At 59.6% G+C, this 12,176-nt stretch overlaps 1 protein-coding gene across 2 annotated transcripts in view; it reads right to left on the bottom strand.

Moving 5' to 3' along the window:
- ARMC5 (armadillo repeat containing 5) overlaps nucleotides 1-12,176 on the bottom strand; it is an 88,060-nt gene that overhangs the window by 39,309 nt on the left and 36,575 nt on the right. Inside the window, exon 2 of one of the 2 annotated variants that reach the window (XM_073546321.1) lies at nucleotides 339-369. The exons of the other annotated variant lie outside the window; for it this stretch is intronic. Coding sequence (XP_073402422.1) covers nucleotides 339-369 — 31 coding nt within the window. The remainder of the gene's footprint in view (nucleotides 1-338; nucleotides 370-12,176) is intronic. 2 annotated transcript variants of the gene reach the window in all.

Here is a 12,176-nt window from a genome sequence, read left to right on the forward strand (position 1 = left end):
CTGCAGCTTTACTCGAGCTCCGATCGACAGAGCAGCAACTTCTCTGTCTACTGGGCGTCATATCCAAGCTCATGCTGACTGCCAGCCGGCTCCTTGCAGTCAGTAATCATCAGGACATCGGAAGAGACGCCCCGGCCATAGAGTAGAGCTGGAGAGAAGGTGCTGCTCTGTTGTCGAGAAGTCAATAGAAGCTGCAGACTCACCAGCCGGAGCAGTCCAAGACAGCTCTACACAGACAGTACCTGCAGGTAGGGAGCAACCACCCGCCAGTAAGAGCAAACAGAGTCCCAGAAAATCACAACAAAGCAGACAGCAACCGGACAATCGAGAAAACTCACCCAGGGCAGGAATGCCATCCAGCTCCCGCACCTGAAAGATAAAGTAAGAATGATACCAACGGCTGCGCCCCCCAAAGCCCAAACTCTTCTGCCCAAAACATGGTGCTGGACTGGACACCACAGCCCCCCACTCACAGCTTCATCAGCCCAAAAAGCAACCATCCGAAGAGGATACCTCAAAGTCACCCCGCCGACCGTAGGATATCACCCCCCAATCACCCCGCCGACCGTAGAAAGAGGATATCACCCCCCAATCACCCCGCCGACCGTAGAAGGAGGATATCACCCCCCAATCACCCCGCCGACCGTAGAAGGAGGATATCACCCCCCAATCACCCCACCGACCGTAGAAGGATGATATCACCTCCCAATCACCCCGCCGACCGTAGGAGGATGATATCACCTCCCAATCACCCCACCGACCGTAGGAGGATGATATCACCTCCCAATCACCCCGCCGACCGTAAAAGGAGGATATCACCCCCCCAATCACCCCGCCGACCGTAGGAGGATATCACCCCCCCAATCACCCCGCCGACCGTAGAAAGAGGATATCACCCCCCAATCACCCCGCCGACCGTAGAAGGAGGATATCACCCCCCAATCACCCCGCCGACCGTAGAAGGAGGATATCACCCCCCAATCACCCCACCGACCGTAGAAGGATGATATCACCTCCCAATCACCCCGCCGACCGTAGGAGGATGATATCACCTCCCAATCACCCCGCCGACCGTAGGAGGATGATATCACCTCCCAATCACCCCGCCGACCGTAAAAGGAGGATATCACCCCCCCATCACCCCGCCGACCGTAGAAGGAGGATATCACCCCCCCAATGACCCCGCCGACCGTAGAAGGAGGATATCACCCCCCCAATCACCCCGCCGACCGTAGAAGGAGGATATCACCCCCCCAATCACCCCGCCGACCGTAGAAGGAGGATATCACCCCCCAACCGTAGAAGGAGGATATCACCCCCCCAATCACCCCGCCGACCGTAGGAGGATATCACCCCGCCGACCGTAGAAGGAGGATATCACCCCCCCAATCACCCCACCGACCGTAGAAGGAGGATATCACCCCCCAATCACCCCACTGACCGTAGGAGGATATCACCCCCCAATCACCCCACTGACCATAGAAGGAGGATATCACCCCACCGACCGTAGAAGGAGGATATCACCCCACCGACCGTAGAAGGAGGATATCACCCCCCCAATCACCCCACTGACCGTAGAAGGAGGATATCACCCCCCAATCACCCCACTGACCATAGAAGGAGGATATCACCCCGCCGACCGTAGAAGGAGGATATCACCCCCCAATCACCCCACCGACTGTAGAAGGAGGATATCACCTCCCAAACACCCCGCCGACCGTAGGAGGATATCACCCCCCAATCACCCCGACTGTAGAAGGAGGATATCACCTCCCAAACACCCCGCCGACCATAGGAGGATATCACCCCACCGACCGTAGGAGGAGGATATCACCCCCCAATCACCCCGACTGTAGAAGGAGGATATCACCTCCCAATCACCCCACCGACCGTAGAAGGAGGATATCACCCCCCCAATCACCCCACTGACCATAGGAGGATATCACCCCCCAATCACCCCACCGACCGTAGAAGGAGGATATCACCCCCCAATCACCCCACTGACCATAGAAGGAGGATATCACCCCGCCGACCGTAGAAGGAGGATATCACCCCCCCAAACACCCCGCCGACCGTAGAAGGAGGATATCACCTCCAAATCACCCCACCGACCGTAGAAGGAGGATATCACCCCCCCAATCACCCCACCGACCGTAGAAGGAGGATATCACCCCGCCGACCGTAGAAGGAGGATATCACCCCCCCAATCACCCCACCGACCGTAGGAGGATATCACCCCCCAATCACCCCACCGACCGTAGAAGGAGGATATCACCCCGCCGACCGTAGGAGGATATCAACCCCCCAAACACCCCACCGACCGTAGAAGGAGGATATCACCCCCCAATCACCCCACCGACCGTAGAAGGAGGATATCACCCCCCAATCACCCCACCGACCGTAGAAGGAGGATATCACCCCCCAATCACCCCACTGACCATAGAAGGAGGATATCACCCCGCCGACCGTAGAAGGAGGATATCACCTCCCAAACACCCCACCGACCGTAGGATATCACCCCCCAGTCACCCCACCGACCGTAGGAGGAGGATATCACCTCCCAATCACCCCACCGACCGTAGAAGGACGATATCACCCCCCCAATCACCCCGCCGACCGCAGAATGAGGATATCACCCCCCCAATCACCCCACCGACCGTAGGAGGATATCACCCCCCCCGACCACAGAATGAGGATATCACCCCCCAATCACCCCGCCGACCGTAGGATATCACCCCCCCAATCACCCCGCCGACCGTAGAATGAGGATATCACCCCCCCAATCACAGAAGGAGGATATCACCCCCCCAATCACCCCGCCGACCGCAGAATGAGGATATCACCCCCCCAATCACCCCACCGACCGTAGGAGGATATCACCCCCCCCGACCACAGAATGAGGATATCACCCCCCAATCACCCCGCCGACCGCAGAATGAGGATATCACCCCCCCAATCACCCCACCGACCGTAGGAGGATATCACCCGCCCAATCACCCCCCCGACCGTAGGAGGATATCACCCCCCCAATCACCCCACCGACCGTAGAATGAGGATATCACCCCCCCAATCGTAGAATGAGGATATCACCCGCCCAATCACCCCACCGACCGTAGGAGGATATCACCCGCCCAATCACCCCCCCGACCGTAGAATGAGGATATCACCCCCCCCAATCACCCCACCGACCGTAGAAGGAGGATATCACCCCCCCAATCACCCCACCGACCGTAGAAGGAGGATATCACCCCCCCCAATCACCCCACCGACCGTAGGAGGATATCACCCCCCCAATCACCCCCCCGACCGTAGAAGGAGGATATCACCCCCCCAATCACCCCACCGACCGTAGGAGGATATCACCCCCCCAACCGTAGAAGGAGGATATCACCCCCCCAATCACCACCCCGACCGTAGAAGGAGGATATCACCCGCCCAATCACCCCACCGACCGTAGAATGAGGATATCACCCCCCCCAATCACCCCACCGACCGTAGAATGAGGATATCACCCCCCCAATCACCCCACCGACCGTAGAATGAGGATATCACCCCCCCAATCACCCCACCGACCGTAGAATGAGGATATCACCCCCCCAATCACCCCACCGACCGTAGAATGAGGATATCACCCCCCCAATCACCCCACCGACCGTAGAAGGAGGATATCACCCCCCCAATCACCCCCCCGACCGTAGAAGGAGGATATCACCCCCCCAATCACCCCCCCGACCGTAGGAGGATATCACCCCCCCAACCGTAGAATGAGGATATCACCCCCCGACCGTAGAAGGAGGATATCACCCCCCCCAATCACCCCACCGACCGTAGAAGGAGGAGATCACCCCCCCAATCACCCCACCGACCGTAGAAGGAGGATATCACCCCCCCAATCACCCCACCGACCGTAGAAGGAGGATATCACCCCACCGACCGTAGAAGGAGGATATCACCCCCCCAATCACCCCACCGACCGTAGGAGGATATCACCCCCCCAATCACCCCACAGACCGTAGAAGGAGGATATCACCCCCCCCGACCGTAGAAGGAGGATATCACCCCCCAATCACCCCCCCGACCGTAGAAGGAGGATATCACCCCCCCAATCACCCCCCCGACCGTAGAAGGAGGATATCACCCCCCCAATCACCCCCCCGACCGTAGAAGGAGGATATCACCCCCCCCCAATCACCCCACCGACTGTAGAAGGAGGATATCACCCCCCCCAATCACCCCACCGACTGTAGAAGGAGGATATCACCCCCCCAATCACCCCACCGACCGTAGAAGGAGGATATCACCCCCCAATCACCCCCCCGACCGTAGAAGGAGGATATCACCTCCCAATCACCCCACCGACTGTAGAAAGAGGATATCACCCCCCAATCACCCCACCGACCGTAGAAGGAGGATATCACCCCCCCAATCACCCCCCCGACCGTAGAAGGAGGATATCACCCCCCCAATCACCCCACCGACCGTAGAAGGAGGATATCACCCCCCCGACCGTAGAAGGAGGATATCACCCCCCCGACCGTAGAAGGAGGATATCACCCCCCCGACCGTAGGAGGATATCACCCCCCCAATCACCCCCCCGACCGTAGAAGGAGGATATCACCCCCCCAACCGTAGAAGGAGGATATCACCCCCCCGACCGTAGGAGGATATCACCCCCCCAACCGTAGAAGGAGGATATCACCCCCCCGACCGTAGAAGGAGGATATCACCCCCCCGACCGTAGGAGGATATCACCCCCCCAACCGTAGAAGGAGGATATCACCCCCCCAACCGTAGAAGGAGGATATCACCCCCCCAACCGTAGAAGGAGGATATCACCCCCCCAATCACCCCACCGACCGTAGAAGGAGGATATCACCCCCCCAATCACCCCACCGACCGTAGAAGGAGGATATCACCCCCCAATCACCCCACCGACCGTAGGAGGATATCACCCCCCCAATCACCCCCCCGACCGTAGAAGGAGGATATCACCCCCCCAATCACCCCCCCCGACCGTAGAAGGAGGATATCACCCCCCCAATCACCCCACCGACCGTAGAAGGAGGATATGACCCCCCAATCACCCCACCGACCGTAGAAGGAGGATATCACCCCCCCAACCGTAGAAGGAGGATATCACCCCCCAATCACCCCACCGACCGTAGAAGGATATCACCCCCCAATCACCCCACTGACCGTAGAAGGAGGATATCACCCCCCCAATCACCCCCCCGACCGTAGGAGGATATCACCCCCCCAATCACCCCACCGACCGTAGAAGGAGGATATCACCCCCCCAATCACCCCACCGACCGTAGAAGGAGGATATCACCCCCCAATCACCCCCCCGACCGTAGAAGGAGGATATCACCCCCCAATCACCCCCCCGACCGTAGAAGGAGGATATCACCCCCCAATCACCCCACCGACCGTAGAAGGAGGATATCACCCCCCCAACCGTAGAAGGAGGATATCACCCCCCCAATCACCCCACCGACCGTAGAAGGAGGATATCACCCCCCCAACCGTAGAAGGAGGATATCACCCCCCCGACCGTAGAAGGAGGATATCACCCCCCCAATCACCCCACCGACCGTAGAAGGAGGATATCACCCCCCCAATCACCCCCCCAACCGTAGAAGGAGGATATCACCCCCCAATCACCCCCCCGACCGTAGAAGGAGGATATCACCCCCCAATCACCCCCCCGACCGTAGAAGGAGGATATCACCCCCCCAACCGTAGAAGGAGGATATCATCTCCCAATCACCCCCCCGACCGTAGAAGGAGGATATCACCCCCCCAATCACCCCACCGACCGTAGAAGGAGGATATCACCCCCCCAACCGTAGGAGGATATCACCTCCCAATCACCCCCCCGACCGTAGAAGGAGGATATCACCCCCCAATCACCCCACCGACCGTAGAAGGAGGATATCACCCCGCCGACCGTAGAAGGAGGATATCACCCCCCCAATCACCCCACCGACCGTAGGAGGATATCACCCCGCCGACCGTAGAAGGAGGATATCACCCCCCCAATCACCCCCCCGACCGTAGAAGGAGGATATCACCCCCCCAACCGTAGAAGGAGGATATCACCCCCCAATCACCCCCCCAACCGTAGAAGGAGGATATCACCCCCCAATCACCCCCCCCAACCGTAGAAGGAGGATATCACCCCCCCCAATCACCCCCCCGACCGTAGAAGGAGGATATCACCCCCCCCAATCACCCCCCCGACCGTAGAAGGAGGATATCACCCCCCCCAATCACCCCCCCGACCGTAGAAGGAGGATATCACCCCCCCAATCACCCCCCCGACCGTAGAAGGAGGATATCACCCCCCAATCACCCCACCGACCGTAGAAGGAGGATATCACCCCCCCGCCATCGTCCAGTACAAGGTGAACGCCCCCGCGCACAAGAGGAGGGGCATCCAGTGACTGTCCACTCAGGCAGCCAATGACGTGCGGCAGAGGGCGTGTCTTACCTGGGAGCGGCTCCCCGCCTCCGTGCAGCCATTGGCCAGGAGACTGAGGGCGAGTTCCAAGTTCCTGCGCGAGTTTCCGAGCACAGCAGCCCGCGCGGGATCCGTGAACAGCGCGAGCAGAAGCGCCACCCCGCCGACCGTAGAAGGAGGATATCACCCCCCCAATCACCCCGCCGACCGTAGAAGGAGGATATCACCCCGCCGACCGTAGAAGGAGGATATCACCCCCCCAATCACCCCGCCGACCGTAGAAAGAGGATATCACCCCCCAATCACCCCGCCGACCGTAGAAGGAGGATATCACCCCCCAATCACCCCACCGACCGTAGAAGGATGATATCACCTCCCAATCACCCCGCCGACCGTAGGAGGATGATATCACCTCCCAATCACCCCGCCGACCGTAGGAGGATGATATCACCTCCCAATCACCCCGCCGACCGTAAAAGGAGGATATCACCCCCCCATCACCCCGCCGACCGTAGAAGGAGGATATCACCCCCCCAATGACCCCGCCGACCGTAGAAGGAGGATATCACCCCCCCAATCACCCCGCCGACCGTAGAAGGAGGATATCACCCCCCCAATCACCCCGCCGACCGTAGGAGGATATCACCCCCCAATCATCCCGCCGACCGTAGAAGGAGGATATCACCCCCCCAATCACCCCGCCGACCGTAGGAGGATATCACCCCGCCGACCGTAGAAGGAGGATATCACCCCCCCAATCACCTCACCGACCGTAGAAGGAGAATATCACCCCCAATCACCCCACTGACCGTAGAAGGAGGATATCACCCCCCCAATCACCCCACTGACCATAGAAGGAGGATATCACCCCACCGACCGTAGAAGGAGGATATCACCCCACCGACCGTAGAAGGAGGATATCACCCCCCCAATCACCCCACTGACCGTAGAAGGAGGATATCACCCCCCAATCACCCCACTGACCATAGAAGGAGGATATCACCCCGCCGACCGTAGAAGGAGGATATCACCCCCCAATCACCCCACCGACTGTAGAAGGAGGATATCACCTCCCAAACACCCCGCCGACCGTAGGAGGATATCACCCCCCAATCACCCCGACTGTAGAAGGAGGATATCACCTCCCAAACACCCCGCCGACCATAGGAGGATATCACCCCACCGACCGTAGGAGGAGGATATCACCCCCCAATCACCCCGACTGTAGAAGGAGGATATCACCTCCCAATCACCCCACCGACCGTAGAAGGAGGATATCACCCCCCCAATCACCCCACTGACCATAGGAGGATATCACCCCCCAATCACCCCACCGACCGTAGAAGGAGGATATCACCCCCCAATCACCCCACTGACCATAGAAGGAGGATATCACCCCGCCGACCGTAGAAGGAGGATATCACCCCCCCAAACACCCCGCCGACCGTAGGAGGATATCAACCCCCCAAACACCCCACCGACCGTAGAAGGAGGATATCACCCCCCCAACCGTAGGAGGATATCAACCCCCCAAACACCCCACCGACCGTAGAAGGAGGATATCACCCCCCAATCACCCCACCGACCGTAGAAGGAGGATATCACCCCCCAATCACCCCACTGACCATAGAAGGAGGATATCACCCCGCCGACCGTAGAAGGAGGATATCACCACCCCAAACACCCCGCCGACCATAGAAGGAGGATATCACCCCCCAATCACCACACCGACCGTAGAAGGAGGATATCACCTCCCAAACACCCCACCGACCGTAGGATATCACCCCCCAATCACCCCACCGACCGTAGGAGGAGGATATCACCTCCCAATCACCCCACCGACCGTAGAAGGACGATATCACCCCCCCAATCACCCCGCCGACCGCAGAATGAGGATATCACCCCCCCAATCACCCCACCGACCGTAGGAGGATATCACCCCCCCCGACCACAGAATGAGGATATCACCCCCCAATCACCCCGCCGACCGTAGGATATCACCCCCCCCAATCACCCCGCCGACCGTAGAATGAGGATATCACCCCCCCAATCACAGAAGGAGGATATCACCCCCCCAATCACCCCGCCGACCGCAGAATGAGGATATCACCCCCCCAATCACCCCACCGACCGTAGGAGGATATCACCCCCCCCCGACCACAGAATGAGGATATCACCCCCCAATCACCCCGCCGACCGCAGAATGAGGATATCACCCCCCCAATCACCCCACCGACCGTAGGAGGATATCACCCGCCCAATCACCCCCCCGACCGTAGGAGGATATCACCCCCCCAATCACCCCACCGACCGTAGAATGAGGATATCACCCCCCCAATCGTAGAATGAGGATATCACCCGCCCAATCACCCCCCCGACCGTAGAATGAGGATATCACCCCCCCAATCACCCCCCCGACCGTAGAATGAGGATATCACCCCCCCAATCACCCCACCGACCGTAGAAGGAGGATATCACCCCCCCAATCACCCCACCGACCGTAGAAGGAGGATATCACCCCCCCAATCACCCCACCGACCGTAGAAGGAGGATATCACCCCCCCAATCACCCCCCCGACCGTAGAAGGAGGATATCACCCCCCCAATCACCCCACCGACCGTAGAAGGAGGATATCACCCCCCCAACCGTAGGAGGATATCACCCCCCCAACCGTAGGAGGATATCACCCCCCCAATCACCACCCCGACCGTAGGAGGATATCACCCGCCCAATCACCCCACCGACCGTAGAATGAGGATATCACCCCCCCAATCACCCCACCGACCGTAGAATGAGGATATCACCCCCCCAATCACCCCACCGACCGTAGAATGAGGATATCACCCCCCCAATCACCCCACCGACCGTAGAATGAGGATATCACCCCCCCAATCACCCCACCGACCGTAGAATGAGGATATCACCCCCCCAATCACCCCCCCGACCGTAGGAGGATATCACCCCCCCAATCACCCCCCCGACCGTAGGAGGATATCACCCCCCCAACCGTAGAATGAGGATATCACCCCCCGACCGTAGAAGGAGGATATCACCCCCCCAATCACCCCACCGACCGTAGAAGGAGGATATCACCCCCCCAATCACCCCACCGACCGTAGAAGGAGGATATCACCCCCCCAATCACCCCACCGACCGTAGAAGGAGGATATCACCCCACCGACCGTAGAAGGAGGATATCACCCCCCCAATCACCCCACCGACCGTAGGAGGATATCACCCCCCCAATCACCCCACAGACCGTAGAAGGAGGATATCACCCCCCCCGACCGTAGGAGGATATCACCCCCCCGACCGTAGAAGGAGGATATCACCCCCCCAATCACCCCCCCAACCGTAAAAGGAGGATATCACCCCCCCCAATCACCCCCCCGACCGTAGGAGGATATCACCCCCCCCAATCACCCCACCGACCGTAGAAGGAGGATATCACCCCCCCAAATCACCCCACCGACCGTAGAAGGAGGATATCACCCCCCCAATCACCCCACCGACCGTAGAAGGAGGATATCACCCCCCAATCACCCCCCCGACCGTAGAAGGAGGATATCACCTCCCAATCACCCCACCGACTGTAGAAAGAGGATATCACCCCCCAATCACCCCACCGACCGTAGAAGGAGGATATCACCCCCCCAATCACCCCACCGACCGTAGGAGGATATCACCCCCCCCAATCACCCCACCGACCGTAGAAGGAGGATATCACCCCCCCGACCGTAGAAGGAGGATATCACCCCCCCGACCGTAGAAGGAGGATATCACCCCCGCGACCGTAGAAGGAGGATATCACCCCCCCAATCACCCCCCCGACCGTAGAAGGAGGATATCACCCCCCCGAACGTAGGAGGATATCACCCCCCCAACCGTAGAAGGAGGATATCACCCCCCCGACCGTAGAAGGAGGATATCACCCCCCCGACCGTAGGAGGATATCACCCCCCCGACCGTAGAAGGAGGATATCACCCCCCCGACCGTAGAAGGAGGATATCACCCCCCCAACCGTAGAAGGAGGATATCACCCCCCCGACCGTAGAAGGATATCACCCCCCCGACCGTAGAAGGAGGATATCACCCCCCCGACCGTAGAAGGAGGATATCACCCCCCCAACCGTAGAAGGAGGATATCACCCCCCCAATCACCCCACCGACCGTAGAAGGAGGATATCACCCCCCAATCACCCCACCGACCGTAGAAGGAGGATATCACCCCCCCAATCACCCCCCCGACCGTAGAAGGAGGATATCACCCCCCCAACCGTAGGAGGATATCACCCCCCCAACCGTAGAAGGAGGATATCACCCCCCCAACCACCCCCCCGACCGTAGAAGGAGGATATCACCCCCCCAACCACCCCCCCGACCGTAGAAGGAGGATATCACCCCCCCGACCGTAGAAGGAGGATATCACCCCCCCAACCACCCCCCCGACCGTAGAAGGAGGATATCACCCCCCCGACCGTAGAAGGAGGATATCACCCCCCAATCACCCCACCGACCGTAGAAGGAGGATATCACCCCCCCAACCGTAGAAGGAGGATATCACCCCACCGACCGTAGAAGGATATCACCCCCCAATCACCCCACTGACCGTAGAAGGAGGATATCACCCCCCCAATCACCCCCCCGACCGTAGAAGGAGGATATCACCCCCCCAATCACCCCACCGACCGTAGAAGGAGGATATCACCCCCCCAATCACCCCACCGACCGTAGAAGGAGGATATCACCCCCCCAATCACCCCACCGACCGTAGAAGGAGGATATCACCCCCCAATCACCCCACCGACCGTAGAAGGAGGATATCACCCCCCAATCACCCCCCCGACCGTAGAAGGAGGATATCACCCCCCAATCACCCCACCGACCGTAGAAGGAGGATATCACCCCCCCAACCGTAGAAGGAGGATATCACCCCCCCAATCACCCCACCGACCGTAGAAGGAGGATATCACCCCCCCAACCGTAGAAGGAGGATATCACCCCCCCAATCACCCCACCGACCGTAGAAGGAGGATATCACCCCCCCAACCGTAGAAGGAGGATATCACCCCCCCGACCGTAGGAGGATATCACCCCCCCAATCACCCCACCGACCGTAGAAGGAGGATATCACCCCCCAATCACCCCCCCGACCGTAGAAGGAGGATATCACCCCCCCAACCGTAGAAGGAGGATATCACCTCCCAATCACCCCCCCGACCGTAGAAGGAGGATATCACCCCCCAATCACCCCACCGACCGTAGAAGGAGGATATCACCCCCCCAATCACCCCACCGACCGTAGAAGGAGGATATCACCCCCCCAACCGTAGAAGGAGGATATCACCCCCCAATCACCCCCCCGACCGTAGAAGGAGGATATCACCCCCCCAACCGTAGAAGGAGGATATCACCCCCCCAACCGTAGAAGGAGGATATCACCCCCCCAACCGTAGAAGGAGGATATCACCCCCCCGACCGTAGAAGGAGGATATCACCCCCCCAATCACCCCCCCGACCGTAGAAGGAGGATATCACCCCCCCAATCACCCCCCCGACCGTAGAAGGAGGATATCACCCCCCCAACCGTAGAAGGAGGATATCACCCCCCCAACCGTAGAAGGAGGATATCACCCCCCCAATCGTAGAAGGAGGATATCACCCCCCCAATCACCCCACCGACCGTAGAAGGAGGATATCACCCCCCCAA

This window comes from Dendrobates tinctorius, unplaced genomic scaffold (genome assembly GCF_039654945.1).
Source record: "Dendrobates tinctorius isolate UK_male_01 unplaced genomic scaffold, ASM3965494v1 ptg000146l, whole genome shotgun sequence".
Classification (NCBI taxonomy): domain Eukaryota; kingdom Metazoa; phylum Chordata; class Amphibia; order Anura; family Dendrobatidae; genus Dendrobates; species Dendrobates tinctorius.